General features: G+C 50.6%; 1 protein-coding gene across 1 annotated transcript; it reads left to right on the top strand.

Moving 5' to 3' along the window:
- The first annotated feature begins 1,478 nt into the window (after positions 1-1,478).
- Positions 1,479-22,895, top strand: LOC114053127 (laminin subunit beta-2-like). Its single transcript, XM_027876035.1, has 33 exons — positions 1,479-1,819; positions 2,228-2,400; positions 2,749-2,881; positions 3,141-3,214; positions 3,660-3,848; positions 3,996-4,059; positions 4,574-4,776; positions 4,914-5,034; positions 5,684-5,872; positions 5,972-6,151; positions 6,623-6,735; positions 6,904-6,983; positions 7,402-7,534; positions 7,631-7,789; positions 8,305-8,432; positions 11,511-11,637; positions 11,855-12,047; positions 12,141-12,284; positions 12,841-13,072; positions 13,176-13,339; positions 13,750-13,974; positions 14,224-14,441; positions 14,727-14,823; positions 15,001-15,373; positions 15,560-15,744; positions 16,264-16,505; positions 18,745-18,948; positions 19,033-19,177; positions 19,266-19,473; positions 20,208-20,349; positions 21,306-21,482; positions 21,949-22,108; positions 22,456-22,895. Exons 1-33 carry the CDS (start codon positions 1,744-1,746, stop codon positions 22,590-22,592), a joined length of 5,388 nt encoding a protein of 1,795 aa, XP_027731836.1. The 5' UTR covers positions 1,479-1,743; the 3' UTR covers positions 22,593-22,895.
- Positions 22,896-24,132: the final 1,237 nt, after the last annotated feature.

Raw genomic sequence — 24,132 nt, forward strand, 5'->3', positions numbered from 1 at the left:
TTATGTCCCTGTATCTATCCCTAGCTCTCCTTCCCTTTCACTCTGACGCAGAGCCAGGCCTAGATGTGGAACTTTGAAATCCAATGTACCCAACATGATGAAGTGTCTATTATGTGCAGTTCTGCTGGGCTTTGAAGGAAATACAGAGGTTAGACAGTCTAAACCTGCCTGGAAGGAACCTCAGATTAGCCCCTTCATTTTAGAGGAGATCCGGAGGGGTCTATAAGATTTTGTCCAAGATCACATAACTGATAAGTAGCAAAATCAGGATTAAAATCCAACTTAGTACTCTTTCCACTGCACCTGAGTGAATAGCCATAATACATCATAAGAGCATCAGAGAGTTACAAGAACCTTCTCGTTTGGCACCCCCAACCCTTTAATCTTATTCCTTCTCTCCAGTCCATGGTACTTAGAACGCCCAAGTAATCCACCTTATTGTATTCCTCTGACATCCTGTGCTCAGAAACCTTCAATGACTCCCCCTTGCCCACAGAATAAAAGCATCTAATTCTATATTCATAGAACACCAAGTCCAAGAACATGAACTGGAAGAGATAAGATCCAACCCCCACATTTTGCAGATGATGGAACTGAAGCCCTGAGGAAGCTGAAGGATTTGCTAAGACCACAGCTGGTCAGTGACAGAGCCAGGACTAGGTTCCAGAGTGCATAGTTCTAAGCCAGCAGTCTGAAGCTCCCCCCTCGCCTTATTCAATCTCTTCCTGTCTCTCAAGGCTTATCTCGTTTCACCTACCCCAGGAAACCTCTTAGATTTCTCTGCCTTATCATTATATCTGCTATATCAGCCCTCCATTAACTTAGCCAGATGGTTACATTCAAACTCTTCTCCATCCTTTCCCATCCTTCAGGGGTTATTTTAGGTCCTACTCCCGGGAAGCCTCTGAACTTCCTCTGCCTCACCTCCCCAAGCCAGATTGCCAGATCTGCCACACCCTCCAATCCTTGCAAGGTTTGGTGGGAGGGTGGATGTTGCTGACCCACGCCTGAAGAACTAAGCATTAATAAAGCTGGTGACTCTGATTGGTCTCAGTACTGTATCCCTTCTCCTTCCATCAATATAAAATACAGAATTTCAAGTCAGGGGATGTATTAGAGAACATTTGGAGCCCTACCTCGCTTATTTTAAAGGTGGAAAAAAACAACCACCAGGTTAATGGTTTACCCTTAGTCAATAGATAGCAGGAATCAAACGGGTTCTCAAACTCCAAAAGCAGTGCACGTTTTACTCTCCCATACTCCAGAATTGCGGAAAGGGGACAGAATGGGGGATCCATCAGCTAGATCTTCCCCTCAGCCCACCCACCATCCCCTATTAATTATTCATTCCTAGCTAGGGGAGCTAGGGTGAAACTCCCTGGGGAGTGAAAGTGAAGGAAGTCTGGTCGCCCTATCCTGGTTGGGCCCTGCCCTACTCCAGGCCGGGCTTTTCCTCTAGCTGCTGCCCTTCCCAACTTTCTCTAAAGTCGGCCAGGAGGAATCTCGAACTAGAGCGAGTTAGGATCCCAGGACTGGGGGAATTGGGAGCCCAGGGACTGGGGTTGGAACTGGAGCCAGAGCCCCAACCCAAGGGGCCGAGGGTTTGAGGGGTGCTTCCAGGGGCTGGAATACCTCTTAGGGGGCCAGAACTGAAGCTTGGTTTGGAGGTGGGCATCTCGGGAGCTGCCAATCACTCCTGTAACTCACCCACCTCCCTCCCTATCTTCTTCCCCCACCACTAAGATGAGACTGATTTTAAATGGGTATCAAAGGTGGGGCCTAAGGGGACTGGAGCTGTGGTTGCTGCTGGTGCTAATCGGTAAGGGAGGAATGGGGGAAGGGAGTCTCGATCCCCACCACCGGGGCTTTGTGAAGCTGCTTGGGATGCCCAGAATAGCTTTAGGAGCCCTCCAACCCTCCTGCAGGGTTTGCCTCAGGGAAAACCTTAGCCTGGACCCCTTGTTGTTGGGGGCTAGTTGGTCTGTCCATCCCCTCGTCCCTCCATTGGTCTGTCATGGCTTGGGGGTGTCAGAGAGTGTCCTTGATCTGTAGAACCTGAGATATCTTGGCAGGTAACTTTGCTTTTTGGGGTAGGGGTTATCTGTTCCGTTCCTGGGCCCTTGGTGGGGGGGCAATGGGGAAGCGGGGGAAGAGTATCGAGTCTGAGCCTTGAGGGTGGGGAGTTTCCTCTTTGACCCTCTTTAACTGTGCCCCCTCCCCTCCTTAGTGCTGGCCAAGGCTCTGGTCCAGAACCCCGACATGCCTTCAGCTGGCTGTTCCAGGGGAAGCTGCTACCCAGCCACTGGAGACCTCCTGGTTGGCCGAGCAGACCGACTGACAGCCTCATCTACCTGCGGGCTGAGAGGTCCTGAGCCGTATTGCATAGTCAGTCACCTACAGGTGGGTCGCTACAGGGGAATGGGGAAGAGTGGATCAGAAACATCTTTGGAAGAGGGGGGAGCTAGATTGGAGTGTTGACCCATGGGCTGGGGGAGCAAGGTTGGGAAGAGACACACAGTGATGACACATAGAGAGATGGTGTGGGAAGAGCCCAGGGATTTGGTATCAGAGGTCCTGGGTTTGATCTGCCTTTGCTGCTTACAGTGTGTGTGACTCTGGACAAGTCACTTCCTCCCCCTCCCCCTTTTTCTTCTTTATAAAATGAGGAGATAGGGTCCTTAAGTCCTACTCAGCTTTCATACTTTTTGATTCTATGACTGATCTTTCGGGGTGCGGGGGTTCCTCCAGGATGAGAAAAAGTGTTTCCTGTGTGACTCTCGGCATCCGTTCTCTGCCCGCCACCCTCAAAGTCACCGAATCCAGAATGTGGTCACCAGTTTTGCCCCACAACGACGTTCAGCCTGGTGGCAATCAGAAAATGGTGAGACCACCTGAGCAGGTGTCACTGGGCAACTTGGGAAGGAAGACTTCGGGACTAATACGCTGAGGGTGGGGAGAGTTCAAATATCACCTGCCCAAAGGTGGACAGTAGAACTGGGTGCTAATGGCCTGAGGGAGGGAGACCTGAACATTGGGGACTAACCAGCCTTACTGGGGACAAAAACAGACCTGGCTGCTATCAGCCTTTGGGGAGGAGAGAGGAGTCTTCATGACTGGCTTTTACCAATGTTTCCCACCAGGAGTGTCCACTGTCACTATCCAGCTGGACTTAGAAGCTGAATTCCACTTTACCCACCTTATTATGACCTTCAAGGTAATAGGGCTCCCAAGGTAGAAGGGATGGAAATTAGGGATTGAACTCCCTTGGGGCCAGGAACCCTGTGACCTGTAATCTTTCTCATCTCTGTAGCTCCTATGATAGCCAACCACCCTGTAACCCTACATGACCCTTGACTTCCCTTCTTACTCCTATGGCCATCATATAAAAAGCCTATGATCTGTGGGACTCATTGGCTGTATTACCTTGGACAAACTAACAATCTTCTTCGTGCCTCAGTTTCCTCATCAGTAAAAATAAAAGAGTTGGATTAGAGATCTCTTCCAGCTTATAATCCTATGATCCTAGTGACCCCCTTGTGATACCCCGCAGCTCCTGTGACTTCCCTATGATCATGCATGACCACCTATTCACCACTAACTCTATCTCTGAAGGCCCTCTGATCCACCCTCATGACTCCCCTTCCCCTTAACAACTCCAGACATTCCGCCCAGCTGCAATGCTGGTTGAACGTTCCTCAGACTTTGGGAGGACCTGGCGTGTCTATCGCTACTTTTCCTATGACTGTGGCTCTGACTTCCCTGGGATCCCTCTGGCCCCACCTCATCGAGTGGACGATGTGGTCTGCGAGTCTCGCTACTCAGAAATTGAGCCATCCACTGAGGGGGAGGTGAGAGAGCCCAGCCTACAGACTGGCTTTAAGGAGGGAGGTAGGGTGGGATGAGGGTGTCCCAAGGGTCCAGGGGAAGGAGCCTCAGGATTGTTGAGACATGACTGGTCAGTCCTGGCCACCTCTCCAGATTCAGTATCTCCATAGGTCATCTACCGTGTTCTGGACCCAGCTATCCCAATCACAGATCCCTATAGTTCCCGGATCCAGGGTGAGTGAGTATGGCAATAGCCCCATTTCATAGATCCCTTTATGACCCTCCTCCTTGTTTCCTATGGGCTCCAATCCGGCATCTGGCTGGTGGCTATTCAGGGCTGTAAGGGCTATTTTGGCTTCTTCCTGCATCCCCCAGAGCAGGTGCTACAGCCTCGGTTTAGCTCTAAGCTGGGTGGGGGCAGCATTTCTGAACATGACAACAGCAGCTGGAGATCCCCACCCCAGATGCTTCTGTCTCCAGGAAGTCTGCCCTTCATTGGAACAAAAGAAAGCCCAGGACACCAGGGTCCCTTCCCTTCTCTCTCCACCCAACCCCCCAGTCACCATGGACCTCAGAGAGAATGTTCTCATTCTGGGCTTGGTTAGAGGATCTCCCAGGGTGTCAGGGAGCCCAGAACTTTAGAGTACCATTCTCTCTAAACCCCAGGGACAGGGTTCTCACTCTAGGCTGGGCTGTGAGGAGCTTTGGACTCCGTGTCCATCCCTCCATTGCTGCTCCCCTACCCCAGACCTCCTGAAGATCACAAACCTTCGGGTCAACCTGACACGGCTGCACACTCTGGGGGACAACCTGCTGGACCCCCGGAGGGAGATCCGAGAAAAATATTATTATGCTCTCTACGAGCTGGTGGTCCGTGGGAACTGCTTCTGCTACGGTCACGCCTCCCAGTGTGCTCGGGCTCCTGGTGCTCCAGCCCATGCTGAAGGCATGGTGAGAATGGCTGTTCAGTAAATAAGGGGTGCAAAGACATGCACGTGGGGGTAATAGGGCACCAAAGGTTTCAGTGCTTAGGAGACAAGACCCCCTTCAAAGCAGCCCATGACCTCTTATCCCCACCCCATCTCCAGGTACATGGTGCCTGTGTTTGCAAACATAACACAAAGGGGCTGAACTGTGAAAGCTGCCAGGATTTCTACCATGACCTGCCCTGGAGCCCAGCTGAGGATGGCCATTCCCATGCTTGTAAAAGTGAGTCCCTATCTTGCCAGCTCTGTGGCTGGAGTGCCCCACCCCCAGCCCTTTTGTAATTCTAGCGCTTCTCCCCCCAAACCCCCTCCACACACACACACACACACCCTCTGGATGGAGGTGGAGAGGACATTTTCCTGATAACTACTTAGTCAAAGAAAGATGAGGGGATCAGAAAGTCTCGATAGGGTGTTGAGGGGCCGGCCAGGATGTAAGTTAAAAGACCATGGGGGTTTTGTATTTCTTGTCTTCTCAATGAGTACGAGAGGGATTGGGGAGGGAGGGAACCAGAAATTGAAAATAAAATAAAATCGAATAGGGGGAGGAAAAAAGATCATTGGACCTAGTGATTGAGGGTCACGGGTAAGAGAGGTCCAAAGGACAGGAAACCAAACCAAGGAATTTCCATGAATAAAAAGCAGTGTAACTTAGGATTCTATTTCCGTTCTGTGCAGCCCTCTTAGCGACAGAAACATGTTAGCTAAACTCGTCCACTCTTAAAATATGATTGCCTATTAAGGGAGGAAACAGGGCAGAGAAGCAGGGAAAGGCTTTGCCTCTGGCATCCCTGGGGAGCATTGCCACCGCGTCCCAGGGGGAGGAAGCCCATAGGACATTTTCTCCCCGAGTATCTCCCCTTCTCCCACAGAGTGCGAGTGTCACCAACACTCCCGGACCTGCCACTTTGACATGGCTGTGTTTCTGGCCTCTGACAACACGACTGGAGGCGTGTGTGATGATTGCCAGCACCACACAGCTGGGATGCACTGTGAAATCTGCCGGCCTTTCTACTATCGAGACCCTGCAAGGGATTTGCGGGACCCTGCCGTGTGCCGCCGTGAGCCTGGGGTGGTGAATGGGAAGTGAGGGGGGCCGGTGGAGGAAGCTCGTTGAAGAAGCCAGGGGTCTTGGGATGACTCTCTTCATTGCCCTGCAGCCTGTGATTGTGACCCTGCGGGGGCCCGGGATGGTGGCCTTTGTGACCCTCACGATGACCCTGCCCTGGGGCTTGTCTCTGGCCAGTGTCGTTGCAAAGAACATGTGGTGGGCCCCAGGTGTCAGCGCTGCAGAGATGGCTACTTTGGGCTCAGCACCACTGACCCCCAGGGCTGTCAGAGTATGTGCTCCCCAACCCTGACGTCCCCTTACTCCCATCACCCCAAACTGTCCAGTGGTCTCTGTACCAGGGTCATGCACGGCCTTCTAATCTCCTGACATTTTACCCTGTTCTTTTAAACTTCCATTGTCCCTATTCTGCCCCCAGACTTCTGGTCCCATGGTCCTGTGGCCACTCCATTTGATCCCAAACTATGGGCCACGGACCTCTGTTCTCTTGATATGATCTCTGACTCTTCCACTGACCCTGACCTCTGATCCCAGCCCAAATCACTTTCTGATCCTGGACTTTTTCTTCCCATGTGCTTTTGACTTCTTGATTTCCCCAGAAACCAGCCCCGTCCTCTGCCTCCTCCTCTCACATGGCACTATCTCACCTGCCTATCCCTGACCCTATGTGCCTCTGAAGTTGCCCATCTCAGGCCTACAGACAATAATGGAATTGTTGATGGACATATTCCTGCCTCACCAGGGTGCCAGTGTGACCCCCGGGGTACAGTGCCAGGGGGTGCCCCTTGTGACTCAAACAGCGGAGACTGTTTCTGCAAACGCCTGGTGACTGGAAGGCATTGTGACCGATGCTTGGTGAGGCCCTGAGAGAGGGGTGGTATTCCCTGAAGGGGTCCAGGGCTGTGCCTAGGGGAGTTTCCCAGAGGAAGCATGTAGGGCAAAGCTACTGGTGGTGGAGATATATGTCTCCATGGGGATTGGGGAGAGGTCTGTCACCTCAATGACTCCTTTCTGCGCCCTCAGACAGGTTATTGGGGTCTGAGCCATGATTTACTTGGTTGCCGCCCGTGTGACTGTGATGTGGGAGGTGCACTGGAACCCCGGTGAGTATATTTCTAGGGAGATCAATGCTGGGGAATTAAGAGGCATATTATATGGGATGTGGAGTCAGATAGTTCCCATAGAGAATCAGTCTATGAGGAGGAACTGAGTGCAAATCCAGCCTCAGACACTTACTAACTGTGTGACCCTGGTCAAGTCACTTAACCCCAATTACCTCCCCCCACCCCCCAAAAAAAGAATCAGGAGAATCAGTCTCTGATTAGAAAAGAGTGTCAGTTGTGACTAGGTATTGGGGAAGTCCAGGTATTTTGTGATGCATTGGTCTGTGACTTGGGGAGGGGGTGAGGGGTATGTGGATGAATCCCTTGATGCGTGTATGCATTGGTCTTTGTGCAGGTTGGGGGTAAGGGTGGGTGTGGGGGATATCAGTCAGTCACTGGAAGTGAGGTGAATCCCCAGGTGTGCCGAGGACTCGGGGCAGTGTCGATGTCGTCGACACATGTTTGGGCGACGCTGTGACCAGGTGCAGCCTGGATACTTCTTACCATTCCTGGACCATCTTACCTTTGAGGCTGAGGCTGCCCGTGGGCAGGTGAGAGCCAAGGATATTGGTGGGGGAGGCTGGAGAACCTACTTGGGGTGGGGAGGTAGCGTTTTAGGCCTATTAAACAAACTGCTTCCCTGGCAGGCCCTGGAAGTGGTGGAGCGAATAGCACGCCCTGGAATGGCAGTCTCCTGGACAGGCGTGGGCTTCGTGCGGCTGCAGGAGGGTCAGGCCCTCGAGTTTTTGGTGGACACGGTATCCCATGCCATGGACTATGAACTGCTCCTGCGATATGAACCCCAGGTCTGGGCCTCTTTTCTTTGGTCTTTGGTCCCAAGGTCCCATGATCTTCTGACTCACTGCTTTGCTGGCCCCCAGCACCCTACAAAGACCTCCTAATCCCCCCATTAATCAGTCCCCTTTCACCCACCTATGCCTGAGGTGATCAATCTCCCCAGGAGTTCACCTGGCCTGCCATACCCCCCAGCATTCCATTCCCCTCATTCTCAAGGGCAGTCTCTGCAGGAAAGCTGGGGAGCACTAGACTTCCCATCAGGACACCTGGCTGTAAATTCCAGGTCTGACTTTAGTGATGGAGCCCCTGGGAACCTTGGTTTCCCTGTCTGTAAAATGGAGATAACAATCTTGCATGACCTACCCCCCTGGAATAGTTTTGAGGAAAGTGGTAAACCATAAAGTCCTTTTAGAAATAGGTGTAGGGGTAGGGTTATTGTTCCTGCCCCCACTCACATCCAGGGTCCCCTCCCCTTGGGGTGAAGGCCCTCCAGGCTGAGCTCTAACTCCACCTCCCCACCCAGGTCCCAGAGCAGTGGGCAGAGGTGACTCTGACTGTGCAGCGCCCAGGGCCTATATCCCCCAGCAGCCCCTGTGGCACCACTGTGCCCGCGGATGACCACTTTCGGGGGATGCTGCAACCTGGTGCCAGGTGAGGGAGTGGAGGGGGAGGCAGAGCCTCCCTGGTCTCGTCCTGTAAAGTGTAAGTGCCCTCCTGGGTCCCCCCATGGGCTCAAGTGTGTCTGTGTATGTGTGGAGGTCATCAGACAGGGGACCCAGTTGAGGGAAGTCTCAACTGGATTCCAGAGTGGGGAAGTTGTAGGTTTGAATCACAGCTCTGACCAATATATCTGTCTATCTATCTATCTATGTCTATATATTTATATCTATGTCTGTGTCTATATATTTATATCTATCTATCTATCTACCTGTTCTGTCACTTTGGGAAGGGGGTAGGGAATAAGCATTTATAGAGCGCCTGCCAGGTGGCAGACAGTATGCTAAGCTCTACAAATATCATCTCATCCTCACAACAACCCTACGGGGTAGATGCTGTTATTATCCTCATTTTACAGCCAGGAACACTGAGGCAGAGAGAGAGGTTAGGTGATTTGCCTAGGGTCACACAGCTAGTAAGTGGCTGAGGCCAGATTTAAACTCAGCTTTTCCTGACTCCAGGTTTAGCACTCTGTCCACTGTACCACCAGCTGCCTCAGTGTCCTTGAGCAAGTCCTTTTTTTTTTTTTTTTGAACTCTATGACCATCGGTTTGCTTGCTTATAAAATGAGGGGGTTGGATGTGACCTCTAAAGTCCCTCCCAGCTCTAAATCATATCGTGTTTATGAATCGTATGAATTTAGAAATGTAGAGGCAGAGCACTGGATTTGGAGACAGTGAACCTGAATTCAAGCCCTCCTTGTCCCCCCTATTGGGGGTGAGACTATTTTAGAGTGTAAATTATTTTATCTCTCTGTGCTGCAATTTCCTCATCTCTAAAATACAGGGGTTAGATTTGATGACTTCCTGAGGCTGTTTTGCAGATTAAGAGCAATGAAGATTGATGATTACTCACACATTTGTAGTTTTTTTGAGGTTTCTGAGTTCTTTGCACATAGTAAGCTTTTATTAAATGCTTCGTTCATTTATCTATTCACTTTCCCTGTAATAGCTTTTGCAAGTATTATTATCCCTATCTTACAAATAAGGAAACTGAGGCTTAGAAAGGCTGAGTGACCACCCTCTCTAGTAAATGCCAGAGCTAGGATTTGAACTTTCAGGTCTTGATTTCATATCCAGATCTCTTTCTTTCATATGAGATGGTAAGAGGGAAAGTACTTTGTGACCTGTAAAACCTATAAACACGTGCATGGGATTATTGTCATGAATTCATTCCATATACATAGTCCAAGCTCCTACTGTATGCTAAGCCCTATGAAGGTGGTCTGGGAGAGGGAAAAATGAAAAAGACCCCATCCCTACCTTACAGGAGTGTGTAGGCTCGTACAGTGGTGTCCAACTCAAATAGAAACAGGGGCAGTTAACAGTAACATACGGATCCCTGGAGGCCATATTTTGACTTCAAAAACCACATGTTCTCGTATTGTTTTTTTTATTAATGTATCAACACATTACAGTCAGATAAGAACTACATTTTAACCTGATTGGGGCTGCAGCTGAGAGAGTTGTGGGCTGTGTGTTTGACACATCTGGTCTAAGTAAGAGCAATGATACCCAGACACAAATAATTTTAGTGCCAGACAAGATGGGAGCAGGGCTAGACACAATGCTATGTGGCCTCTGAAGAGAGAGAGCTCACTCCCCCAGCTTCGGAGGACCAGGAGGGTGTTTCTAGGAGGAGCTGGGCCTTGAAGGATGGGTAGGATTTTAGCAGGTGGGAGTGAGGACACATTGTGGGCAAAAGGAACAGTGTAAGTGGGAGCAGGAAAACACAGGGCGTGCTCAGGAAATGGTGACTAATCTGTTTTGGCTGGAGGATAGGGTACATGGCAGGGAATAGGATCATTGATGCTCAGAGATGGAAGGGATCCAGAGGGTCATGGGGTCCAAGCTCCCACCCCCTCACAGGAATCCCCTCTAGAATAACCCTTTGTAAACGTTTCCAGTGATGGGGAAATTCTGAGGCGGCCCTTCCCAGCTTGGGCCAGCTGTGATGGTAATGGATTTGGCTTAAGTGGAACTAATATTTGACCCCCTATAATTTCCACCCTTTGCTCCTCATTCTGCCCTTTAGGGCCAATCAGGATTCTTAAAATGAGATCATCAACATGATAACCATTCAAATGTCTGAATGCTAGACTTGGAAGTTAGGAAAACCCAGGTTCAAATTCCACCTTAACCATAAGAGTCAAGTCACTTAACCTCTGTGGGCTTCATTTTTCACATCTGTAAAACTGAGGGGGTTAGAGTCAATGAATTCTAATGTTCAGTGTTCAGAGAGATGCTTAGAGAGGATCGGTGTTTGGGGAAATACCCAAGGTGACCTGTGCCCAAAAAGTGTGTCAGTACCCAAAGAATTCCTGGGGATGGTTAGTGCCTAAGGATAGGGTTGCCTGACTGAGCTGTCTCTGGTCACTGCCCAGCCCTCCCTAAATTTATGGTCCTTCCTATATTCATATGGCCTAATTCCCAGTGGTCTTCTCATCTCAGTTGTCCCCCTCTGGACATATCCCTCCAGCTGTCCTTTTCAATATGTGATTGGGTCTGGCCCAAGCTAGGTATGGTATTGCAGATGGGGTTCCATCAGAACTGGGGCCAGTGATCTGTACCTCCCTAAATGTAGTCTAGCCAGACGTGGAAAGAAGGTGAATATGATATAATGCAACATATCTGGGGCATTTGGCCAGAACTGGACAGGGTGTTCTAGATATAGTCTGGCCTTGTACTGAACCAAAGAAAATGGAAGATTTCTATTGTATCAGGGAATTTTTACTGGTCAATTGATCTTTTTACCTTTCTTACACTCCCTTCATCCTGCCAGGCAACTGAGGGTTTTTTTTTTCCCTCCTATGTGCACAATCACCAAAAGAGACTGAGAGATACGTGGGGAAAAGGCAAAGGGAGAAGCCCCAAGAGAACTAGATAATTTGGGTTGGAACAGAGCCAACCAGAGGCCTTGAAGGTCTTGTGTCCCCTGCCTACATTCTGGTGGGGGTGGGGTTGGGGAGGGGACCATAAAGATGGGAGCTGACCTTGCTCTTGTTTCACTCAGATATGTGGTGTTGCCCTATCCTGTCTGTCTGGAGCCCGGGGTCTCCTACACTATTCGCCTGGAGTTGACCCGGGCTGGAGGGGATGCTCGTCCTGGAGCTCCTACTCCCAGCCTGCTTCTTGACTCCGTGAGTTCCCAGCGGAAGGGGAAAGTGGTGACCTGGGTGTTGGCTATGCCCAAGGAGATCACTGGTAGTCAGTGTCTAGAGAAATGCCCAGTATTTGGGGAGATAACCAGGATGGTCTGTGCCCAAGGACCATCAGTACCCAAGGAGTGCCTAGGGGGTGGGTGGTTTGGGCCTAAGGACAGGATGGCCTAACTGAGCTCTCTCTGCACACTGCCAGCTGGTGCTCTTGCCCCGATGGTCATCCCTGGAGATGTTTAGCGCAGGTGATGCCAGTGCCTTGGAGCGACGGGCAACCTTTGAACGTTACCGCTGCCATGAGGAGGGCCTGATGCCTGCCAAAGGCCCCCCACCAGAGGCCTGTGCACCTCTCCTCCGCAGTTTGGCTGCATTGCTCTACAATGGGGCCCTAGGTGAGTCATTGCCCTGTGGTCAGGGGGCAGGGGAAGAGGAGGGCAGCTGTGGCCCTGCTAGGATATGACCTCATTTCCCTGCTTTCTCTTCAGCCTGCCAGTGTGACCCCCAGGGCTCCCTCAGCTCCGAGTGCCAGCCCCATGGTGGACAGTGTCCGTGCAAGGCCAACGTGGCTGGGAGACGCTGTGATCACTGTGCTCCAGGAACCTTTGGCTTTGGCCCTTCAGGCTGCAGGGGTACTCCCCCCCTTCTCCCTTCTTCCCCCCCGTCCTCCCTCTGTCGTCTTTTCCAATCTCATCTCCCCTTTCACTCCTACCTCCCTAAAAGAAGCCCCAGAGAAGTCCTGCCTGGCTCTGACACCTCCAAGCTGTGCGACTGGGTGCAAATAACTGCCTCTCAGAGCCTAAATTTCCTCATCTATAAAATGGGTCTAACAATACTTGCCACCACTGACTTCATGGGACTGTAGTGAGTATATACATTCACTGTCACGGCTAGAGAAATGGGAGTCATTAGGTAGTTAGGGAGCACCACAGAGCACAGAGTCAATCAGATATTGACTAGCTGTGTCACCTTGGGCAAGTCCCTTCAGCCTCACTTTCTTTATTTGTGAAATTGGGATAATGATAGCACCAGCCTCGCCCAGGGTTGTTGTGAGGAGCAGATGAGATGATATTTGTAAAATGCCATAGAAGTGCTAGCTCTGTACTATATACTGCAGGGTCCCTCCCCTGTTTGATCCGCAAGCTGCCCTAAGCCCACTGCCCCAGCTTTCCCTATCTGTCTCCTCAGCCTGCCAGTGCAGCCCTGAAGGCAGCCTCAGCAGTCTGTGCCACGAGGCCAGTGGGCAGTGCCCCTGCCGGCCTGGAGCTTTTGGACCACGCTGTGATCGGTGCCAGCCTGGACAGTGGGGCTTCCCCAGCTGCCGCCCCTGTCACTGTAACGGACATGCAGATGAGTGTGATCCATGGACTGGGTCCTGCCAGGGCTGCCGGGCCCACACAGCAGGGGATCACTGCGAAAGGTATGAACAGGGGCAGGTAACTAAGAGTGGGGAGGCAGAAAAGGAAGGGGGAGATGCTTTGGTCCTAAAACCAAACTTTTTCCTTGCCCTCTTTTGTCTCCAGTTGTATGGCTGGCTTCTATGGGAACCCGGTGCTGGCATCCGGTGGCCACTGCCGGCCTTGCCCTTGTCCCGAGGGCCCAGGGGGGCAGCGACACTTTGCGACCTCTTGCCATCAGGACCGGCACTCCCAGCAAGTGATTTGCCACTGCCAGTCTGGTTACACTGGTGAGTAGGGGGCAGGGGAGGCCTCAGGTGAGCTGTTGGGGAACAGAGAGAGAAGATCCCTCAACTTGCAGTCAGAAGGTTGGAGCTCCGCAGCTCCGAGATGAGTGACCTTAGACAATCAATCAACAAAAATTTAATAAGCCTTGGGCCAGGCTCTGGCCAGCTGCTGGGGATACCCAGATTGAATCAAGTTACTTAAGCTTTGGTGGAATGAGGAAGTTGGATTAGAGGCTCTCTGAGCCTAGTTGTCAGGTCTTATAGTTTATGTTCTAAGGTCCCTTCTAGTACTGACATCCTTTTTGCAGTTTTATCATTCTTTCTAACCCTAAGAGTTTATTAGGGCACCCATGGCAGGCCTAGAGCATCTCTATGAATTCTGTGATTTGGTCCTCGCCCCTGTTGTCTGGCAGGCCCACGCTGTGAGGAGTGTGCCCCTGGACACTTTGGGGACCCATTGAGGCCAGGGGGCCAGTGCCAGCCATGTGAATGCAGCAACAACATTGACCCCATGGACCCTGAGGCCTGTGACCGTCGAACTGGACAGTGTTTGCGCTGTCTACATAACTCTGAGGGGCCTCTCTGTGCCCACTGCCGCCCTGGATACTACGGGCAGGCCGCCCACCAGAGCTGCCGGAGTGAGTGTGGGCCCTGGAGGCACAGAGCCAGGGTGGGGGCCAGAGGGTGGCTAGAACGGAGCCCTGTCCTTAGTCTAAGGGCGGAGATGTGATGTTTGCTTTCTGGGAGTGGCTGGTCTGAAGTGGAGGAAACAGTCCCTGCCCTCAGGGAACCCCTGTTCTGAAAGGGAAGATACAGCCCCTGCCATCAAGAGTACTGTGCCCAAGTTAGTGCCTGCTCTGGCCGTGACCTGGGCTTCTGGTTGGCAGGGTGCACCTGTAACTTTCTGGGCACAGAGCGCAGTCAGTGCCCCTCTCAAGACAAATGCCGCTGTGACCCAGGCAGTGGGCAGTGCCCATGCCTGCCCAACATTCAGGGGCAGAGCTGTGACCGTTGTGCCCCCAATTTCTGGAACCTGGCCAGCGGGAGAGGCTGCCAGCCCTGCTCCTGCCACCCCAACCGTGCTACCAGTCCCTCCTGCAATGAGGTTGGTGCTTCCCCAGCTCTAACAACCAAGCCCTTCTTCCCTTTCCCTTATTTTCAGGGGCCCTTCCCTGGATCTACCCCGTCAGTCTCGAGAGTTCCCTAGGGAGGGCAGTTACACCTTCTCTGGGCAGCACTGCGGACTCTTGTGAGGGAGACCACCGACCTGGGGGAGGGGGCGTAAGGAGGAGGGCTATGGTGTTTTCCTGAGGGGCTTCTCCTGCAGTGGAGGGGCTGTGCCTCATAAGCTTTCGAGGAGTCCAGAGCTACAAGTGTCATGTCCACACAGTTCACAGGGCAGTGTCATTGCCGAGCAGGCTTTGGAGGTCGCACATGCACCGAGTGCCAGGAGAATCACTGGGGAGATCCTGGCTTGCAGTGTCGGGGTAAGCAGATGACAGGGGAAGACAAAGGAATGAGAGGGATGAATAAGTATCATGAATTGGGGGAGGTCAAAGCACAGGGTATATCCTAAGATGGGGTAGGCAGGGCAAGGGCCAACTGAAAATGCCCATGAAGGGGGCTGACCTTCCTAAACTTGCCTCTTCTCCCTCCTCCCTCAGCCTGTGACTGTGACTCAAGAGGCATTGAGACCCCTCAGTGCCACCATGCCACAGGACACTGTATCTGCCGGCCAGGCGTGGCAGGCGTTCGCTGTGACCAGTGTGCCCGAGGCTTTTCTGGTGCTTTCCCTGCATGCCAGCCCTGCCATACCTGCTTTGGGGACTGGGACCGGATCGTGCAAGGCCTGGCCTCTCGCACTCGGGCGCTCGAACAGCGAGCTCGGGAATTGCACCAGCTGGGGGCCCTGGGGGCCTTTGAGAAGAACTTCCGCCTCCTGGGAGAGAAGCTGGGCATTGTGCAGGGCATTGTGAGTGCCCGCAATTCCACGGCAGCTGCCACATTGCAGCTTATGGCTACTATGGAGGAACTGAGGTGCGGGCACTTGAACAGGGGTGGAGGTTGGGGTGGGGGGGACCTCCTTCTATCTCTCGATCCCTGGCTCTGTATTCCCAGAGCCTTTGGTCTGAAAAGGAAGACACAGCACCTGCTCTTGGGGACTTGCTCTCTCCCAGCCATGGAAGAGGACAGGGCTGTGTTTTTTTCCTCCCTCTGCCCCAGGCGTGACATTGAGGAAGCTACAGGACAGCTGACCAAGCTGGAGGGAGAGCTGACAGAGGCCCAGGATGAGAATTTCAATGCCAACCACGCCCTGAGTGGATTGGAGCGTGATGGCCGAGCTCTCAACCTTACGCTGAGGCAGCTGGGACAGCATCTGGATGTGCTGAAGCACTCCAACTTCCTGGGTCAGTACAGGGTGAGCAGGGAGGGGAGGATGGGCCATAAGAGCACCAAGCTAGGGCTAGAGGGGGCCTCCAAGGCCATCCAGCCCAAGCCCCTCACTTAGCAGATGAGGAAACTGAGGCCCACAAGTTAAGTGACTTGTCCAAAGTCACCCAGGCTTTTAGTGGCAGAGATGAGATGTGAATCCAAGTGGGTCCTCTGACCCGAGAACCATTCTTCTTTGTACTGGACCTCAATGTAAAGGATGTGTCCTGGATTAGGATTTTATCTTTTACTTTCACCCTGAGTGACCCAGGGCACGTGCCTTTGGCCTGTTTCCTCATCCATAAAGTGAGGGGATTAGACTTGATGACCTGTAAGGTACTTTACCTTCTATGATTCTGTGGTTATGGGGGGCCCAGAAGATGGGAGGACAGGGATGAGTAGAGGGAGGCAAAGGCAGGATATGGATTTGGCTTAGAGGCCAGAGAATGGGGGTCTCTGAGTATATTGTTGCCTCTGGCCTTTTGTCCTGCTCTCAGGGGCCTATGACAGTATCCGTCAGTCCCATGCCCAGTCGTCTGAGGCCGAACGTCATGCGAACCGCTCAGCCCTGGCCGTACCTGGCCCTGTGAGTGACTCAGCAGGTACACGGCGCCGAGCAGAGGGCTTGATGGGCAGCCAGAGAGACAATTTCGACCGGAGGAATGTGGCCAACCGGAGGGCTCTGGGTGAACTCGCAGCCAGGGCCAACAGCCTCAGCCTGACGGGCATCAATGAGCTGGTGAGCTGCGCACAGAGCAAATGTGGGTTGTTGATCTGGGTCTGGAGCCAGCTGGAAGCACGTTGAGGCTTTGTTATAGGGTGGGCATCAGAGGTCATCAAGGAAAGGCTAGATTTGTTTAAGGATGCTTTAGAAGACATCCCTGCTTAGGTACAGGTAAGAGGAGGGGTCCTTTTAGATGGCTCCTAGTTCTGAGTCTCTGATTCTGCTTTAAGGCTAATCCAGGAGATAAGCCAGCCTCCCCCAAAATGTCTGTCTGGAGAGTCCCAACAACTCCCAGACATCTGATATGGAGAGAAGAGAGCTGTCTTTCTTTCAAGGGCATGGGTGGCAAGAAGCAAGGTTAAGTAGGTTCATGGTTCCTGACTGTCCTTTTATAATCACGAAGGAGTTTCCCTGGCAACTTTCCCGTGACCTTTTTTAAGGCTCCCCAGTCCTACCTTAGAAAGGCCTGGCCTCAACTTTTAATATAGACTGCTTTTTTTTTATTTAAGTAAATTTTTCTCACTATGTTTTAAGATAAATTCCCACTGTATCCCTTAGAACCATCCCCAGAGAGACATTGCTTGTAACAAATAATCTTTGGAAGGAAAAAATAAAAAGAAGAGAGAAAAAGACACTAAAATGAATACACTGAAAAAAATCTGACAACATATGAAACGTTTCACATGTTGGACTTCCCCAACTTCTGTGAAAGGGTAGGAGGAGGTGGCAGATAAGTTTTTTCAAGAGATTATGCTTTTTTCCTTTCCAAATGTTTTAAAAATAGATACAATAATAGCAACTAACATTTTTTAAAATTTTACTTATTTTTATGAGTATCTATCCCACTGTTTCCACAAATTGAACAATTGAAAAAAAAAAGAAAGAAGACCTTATGACAAATATGCCTCCTCTAGCCAAATCAATTCCAATATTGGCCATACCCAAAAATGCATGTTTCTTTCTGTATTTTAAGACTATGGCCTCCTTAGCAGAAGGTATTTCAGTCATGCCTGACTCTCTGTGACCCTATTTGGGGTTTTCTTGGCAAGGATACTGGAGTGGTTTGTCATTTCTGTCTCCATCTCATTTTACAGATGGGGAAAGTGAGGCAAACATGGTTAAAGTGGTCAAAAGATGGTTACAGGGTTAAAGTGGTTATAGATGAGGAAACTGAGGTAAACAAGGTCACACAAGTGGCCAGATCTGAACTCAGAAATATGAGTCTTCCTGTTTCCAGGCCCAGCACTCTTTCCACTGTGCCACTTAGCTGCCCGTATAACACTTTGTTTGCTAAATGCATTACAAATGTTATCTCATTTGATCAACAAGTAGGAACTATTGTTACCCCCATTTTACAGATGAGGAAACTGAGGCAGGCAGAGGTTCAGTGACTTGTCCAAAGTCAAAGTAAATGTCTCAGGTTGAATTTGAACTCAGGTCTTCCTGTCTCCAGGTCTTGAGCTCTATCCACTGCGCCACCTAGCTGCCAGATGTTAAAAATAAAGCAACTTATGTTTACTAAGGCCAAGGGATTTGACCAAAAGTAACACAGTTAGTAGGTGTTAGAACCAGGATTTGAACTCTAAATCCTGTCCTCTTTCCATTAGGCTATGCAGTGATTTTCTCAGAAGGGGCTTTTACAGTAGGATTGGATCCTGGTTAGGATTAATCAATCATTCGAACCCAATATGCCAGGCATTTTGCTAAGCCCTGGTGATACATCCCTGCCCTCAAAGAGCTTCTGTTCTAATGAGGAAGGCAAAATATAAATCAGAATATACAGGATAAATACAGAGTAAATGGAAAGTACCTTAGACATCACAGCCAAGCACCTGGGGGAAGCAGGCAAGGCCTTCTGGAGGAGTGGCACCTGAGCTAAGTCTTAAAAGAAGCCAGGGATTCTGAGGGTCAGAGGTTGGGAGAGCATTGTAGGAATGGTACCAGCATGTCTGTGGGAGGGGCAGTGAGTCCTCCAGGATGGCAGGATTTTAGAGTCTGTGAGAAGATGGGAAAGGGGGGGAGGGACCAGGTCGTAAAGAGCTTTAAATACCAAAGGATTTGATATTTGGTCCTGGAGGTAACAGGGAGGCACTGAAGATATGAGCAGGGGGTGAGTTGGTTAGATTTCCGAGTCCCTGTTTCCATAGAGGTAATTCTAGGCTGACCCACTATTAGCGGCATTCACTCTCACCAGCTGGGCCTGCCTAATGAAGGTAGGACCCCATGTGCGCCCTAACTGCCTGTGTTGTGTCAGGTATGCGGGGCCCCTGGGGATGCTCCTTGTGCCACAAGCCCATGTGGCGGGGCTGGTTGCAGGGATGAGGATGGACAGCGTCGCTGCGGAGGCCTGAACTGCCAGGGAGCAGCAGCCACAGCAGATAACGCACTGGGCCGGGCCCGTCACACACAGGAGGAATTGCGGCGGACCCTGGGAGATGCAGATGGGCTTGTGGGCAAGGTAAGTGCCAGATGCAGAGGGAGGGGAATGGGGTGGGCATTGGGAAGGATCACGGACAGGACCAAACTTGTCCCTTGCCTCTAGGTGGCGGAGGCAAGGCTACAAGCAGGAATGGCCCGGCAGAGGGCCCAGGCAGCCCTGGAAAAGGCCAATGAGACCCGGGACCGAGTGGAAAGAGCAAACCAGGAACTTCGTGAGCTGATTCAAAATGTCAAGAACTTCTTGAGCCGTAAGCCTGGGGACCAGCTGGCCAAGGCAGGGGGCTGGCTGAGCATGTGTCTGAGCATGTGTCTGAGCTTATATCCATGTTTCTGCAGAAGAGGGAGCTGACCCTGGCAGCATTGAGGCAGTAGCCACCCATGTTCTAGAGCTGTCCATCCCAGCATCACCTGCTCAGATCCACCATCTGGCAGGTGAGATTGCAGAGCGAGTACAAAGCCTGGGGGATGTAGACAGTATCCTGCAGCGTACAGCGGGGGACGTGCGCCAGGCTGAGCAGCTTCTGCAGGATGCCCAGCGGGCCCGGTGAGCTCAGATCCCTGCCCAGGGCCTGGTCAGTTCCAACCCCTGACCTCTGACTCTAATCCCTCAACATCCAAATGGATGTTCAGCCCTGATACAAACTTCTGTTACATAATAATGATATCCAAAGAACATGGCCAACCTCAACCTTTTGAACCCACCACAAAATAGCAGTGCTCAGAAATCCCAGTCAGTCCCTGTCCTTCAACCCTGACATGGTCTAGGAGAGTTGGTCCTGACCATGAAACAACCATGACCCCTTAGCAGGTATGTCAACCCCTGGCATGACCGCTAATTATCAAGCAGAATCATTATACCCAGAAGACATTGCCTCATCTGTAACATACAATCATGATATCCTAAAGACCCCGTGGCCTTTAGATTTTTGACTCTAATACATAGTCACAGTCCCCAGAATAGAAAAAGCAGTTTGGAGACAGAAGACTAGGGTTTGAAGATTGGCTTTATTATTGACTAGCTATGTAACATTGGACAAATAATTTCACTTCTTGGGGCCTCAGTTTCCTCAGTTGTAAAGTGAGATTATGCTTTCTAATGTCCTTTCCAGATCTAAATCCTATGACCCTATAAGGGCATGGTCAGCTCCAACCTCTGACCCCCAACATGCAATCATGACATCCAGAAGGCACACTCATCCCTTCATGATGCTCCGAGGTCAGCCCTCTGATTCCCAGTCTCCCTCTCTGACACCTCAACTCTCCAACTCCTCTGTGCAGGACTCGGGCCCAGGGTGAGAAACAGAAGGCCGAGATGGTGCAGGATGCTCTTGAGGAAGCAAGACGGGCGCAGGGTGCAGCCAGAGGCGCCATCCGTGGGGCGGCCGCTGACACGGAGGGCACCGAGCAGACACTGGGCAGGGTGAGAACCCATCTGGCCTCCTGTGAAGGTGTTCAGGCCACAAGAAAATAGACAGGGTAGGAAGGGTCCTTAGAGATCATTTAGTCTGATTCCCTCATTTTATAGTTAAGGCAACTGAGACCCGGGAATGTTAAGTGACTGCCCAAGTCACAGAGGTGGTAATCCAGGTCACTCAGGCTATAAACATAGGTGTTCTGCCTCCAAGTCCAGCTTTTTACCACTAAATCATGCTGCCTCCACCACTACTCCCGTGACTCCAGGGAAAGGCTGATGCAAAGATCAAAAGGAAACAGTCCTTAGCAGGGAAGAAAACATATATATGTGAGTACATGCAGAAGCTATACATGATAAACACAAGATACTCTTGAGGTAAGAGGGCACTAGCACCTGGAGGGACCTGGAGGGCCTTATGGAGAAGGTGATACTTGGGCTGAGCTTTGTAGATTACCAGGGCTTCAAAGAGGTGAGGAGGAAAAACATTCCAAGAATGGGAGACTGTCAATGCAAAGGCCTAGAGATGGGAGATAGAGGGTCCTGTGTGGGGAATAGCTGGAAGGCTAGTTTGGCTATGCGGGAAGAAATATATAACAAGGCTGGAAAAGCAGGTTGGGGCCAGGTTGTGAGTAGCTTTAAATGCCCCCCCCCAAAAAAAGTTTATATTTGATCCCACAGGTAACAGCAAGCTATTGGAGTTGATTGTCTTAGGGATGGACAGATGCATGCCTTAAGAAAACCACCTTAGCAGTTGAATGGAGGATTAAGGACAGACACTTGGGGCGGAAAGACTAAATGGGGGCTAGTTGGGTCTGTGAGCTCAGAAAAAAAAATACTCAATAGAGGAATGGGTATATGTGAGCCCTGGAATCTCCTGGTTCTGTAGCCTGATGGAACAGAGTTCTACTACCTGGCAATGCCAGATAGGCAGTCTGTACTGAGGCCTGATAGTTCATCTGCAGGTTAGGGAGAAGACAACTGAAGCAGAGCAGGACCTGAGCATGGCAGCAGAGAGGACCCAGTGGCTGGATGCTCAGCTGGATGCTTTGAAGTTAAAGAGGGCTGGGAACAGCCTGGAAGCCACACGAGCTGAAGAGACAGCTAACAGTGCCCAGGGTCGGGCCCAAGAGGCTGAGAAGGTATAAGGGACAAGTGGGCTGTAAGGCATTGCCATGGTTACCTGGATGTAGAGACTAGCCCTGGGGAACATGAGGATGGAGCTGAGAGGAGGGGATAACTGGAGGCAGATGACGTCAGCAGGTTCTTTTCTCCCCCACTTAATAGTATTTTATCTTTTCCAATTACATGTAAAGATAGTTTTCAACATTCGCTTTTATAAGATTTTGAGTTTCAAGTTTTTTCTCCCTCCCTCCCATCTCCCTGCCCCAAGATGGCATGCAGTCTGAAATGGACTAGTACAATCATATTAAACATATTTCCACATTAGTTATGTTGTGAAAGAAGAATCAGAACAAAAGGAAAAAACCACAAGGAAGAAAAAAAGAAAAAGAAAAAAATAGTATGCTTCGATAGCAGGTTCTTGGAGTGGGGTGGTAGGATATGTCTCTGACAGCACTGGTATTCTCACTCTCCCTTCCTGGGCAGCTGCTGAAGGGCCAGCTGGGTGACCGATACCAGACAGTGAGGGATCTTGCTGATCGGAAGGCCCAGGGTGTCCTTCAGGCTAAGGAGAGGGCTGAGCGGCTACGGGATGAGGCCCGGGGACTGCTACAGGATGCTCAAGACAAACTCCGGAGGTTGCATGGTGAGGCTAAGGGGAGGGGTTGCGGTGGAGCAGGGAAGATGCAGCCCCAACTTTCAGAGAGCCCCCTTGAAGGAGCATGGAGATAGTCAGTACAAACATCTGCTTTGACAAAGCTGTAAATGTAAGGGTAGAGAAGACTGTAGAAAGACTTGGGGTGACCAGAGATAAGTGGAATTAGTCCTGGAAGGCCTGCTAATGGTTGTGTCCTGCTGTTGTTTTATGGGATATGTGACCTTCAGAGCAAGGTGGGGCTGATACCAATGGGGTGAGTAATAAGAGACCAGTGAGTTATGGGAAAGGCCAGGCAGGACCAGGAAAGGGGAGTTTAAATGTGTGTTTGTCCTCAGAGTTGGAGGGCACATATGAAGTGAATGAGCGGGCCCTGGAGGGCAAAGCAGCCCAGTTGGACGGCCTGGAGGCCAAGATGAAGGATGTCCTTCAGTCCATCAACCAGCAGATTCAGATCTACAACACCTGTCAGTGACTTCTCCCTTCCCTTCCACCCGGCTGCCCCAGCAGGAGCCCACAGGTGGATGGAAACACTGCATCCACATCTCCTGACTGGGGTTGGGCTCAAGGAGCTGGACAATTAGGGTTTGGGTAGCGGGGTGAGGAATGTTGTAGCTCTGTCTCTCAAACCTTCCAGGGCCATTGGATAAATCTGAATTTGTGAGGTTGACCTGTGCATGTTTCTGATTTTCAGAGTGTGAGGAGGAAGAAGGGGTGGGGCCCATTCAACCTCTATTTCTTTGTTTTTAACTCGTTTCATTAATGCTTTTTGTTTCCATATTGGAGTCAGTTCTGGATGTGTTCATTCCCCTACTCCCCAACTTTCTAAAGGAAAACAACTGAGTGTTAAAAGTATTCAAGCCTGGGGCAGCTAGGTGGCGCAATGGATAGAGCACCAGCCATGGATTCAGGAGGACCTGAGTTCAAATCTGGCCTCAGACACATAACACTTACTAGCTGTGTGACCCTGGGCGAGTCACTTAACCCGCATTGCCCAACCAAAAAAAAAAAAAGTACTCAAGCCCGATAAGCCATGTTCAGTGCCCATGCTTCTCCCCACTCCAGGGAAAGGACGGAGGGCCAGTCATTTCTCCTTCCCTTCTTCCAGGCCATGACAATCATTACAATCACACAGGGCTCTTGGCTCCATTTGGGGGTTCTTTCCACTTAACCTTTTTGTGGTTTGTACTGTTTTCCTGGTTCCACTTACTTTACTTTGCTTCAGTCCATACAAGTTTCTCTTACTCCACCTTACTCCACCTTATTCCACCTAAAATTCAGTCCCATTCCCAAGTTAGAATTTGTTTTTATTGTTGTTCAGTTGTTTTTTTCAGTCATGTCTGGCTTGGTGACCTCATTTTTGGTGTTTTCTTGGCAAAGGTACTGGAGTGGTTTGCCATTTCCTTCTCCTGCTCATTTTATAGATGAGGAAACTGAGGCCAATGGTGTTAAGTGACTTGCCCAGGGTCAGTCACACAGCTAGCAAGTGTTTGAAAACAGATTTGAACTTAGGAAGGATGAGTCTTCCTGATTCCAGGGCCAGTGCACTAATCATTATAACACTTAGCTACCTCATTATAATTTGTTTAGCCTTCCCCAAGTATTTGGCACCTCACTTAGTCTTACTTCTTTGCTACCCCAGAAAGGGCTGCTGTCAGTATTTTGTTTACATGAGACTTTTCTTTGTGTTTAACATCCTCTGGGTATACGATAAGCAAGGGGGATCTCTGGAGCAATCATCAGTTCCCAAACATGAATGAAGTACCTTGGATTGGCCAGGCTGGGTGGGACGGTAGGCACAATTGAGCTTAGATTTGTCTCAGACACTTCTTTTTTTTAATAATATTTTTCCAATTACATGGAAAAACTATTTTTACCTTTTCTTAAAATTTTTTTTTGAATTCCAAGTTCTCTCCCTCTCTCCTTCCCCGATCCCTGATACAATGAGCACTTTGATATAGATTATACATGTGCAGTCATATAAAACCTATTTCCATATTAGTCATGTTGTGAAA

The sequence above is a fragment of the Vombatus ursinus genome, unplaced genomic scaffold, assembly GCF_900497805.2.
Source record: "Vombatus ursinus unplaced genomic scaffold, bare-nosed wombat genome assembly UNPS02003960.1, whole genome shotgun sequence".
Lineage (NCBI taxonomy): Eukaryota > Metazoa > Chordata > Mammalia > Diprotodontia > Vombatidae > Vombatus > Vombatus ursinus.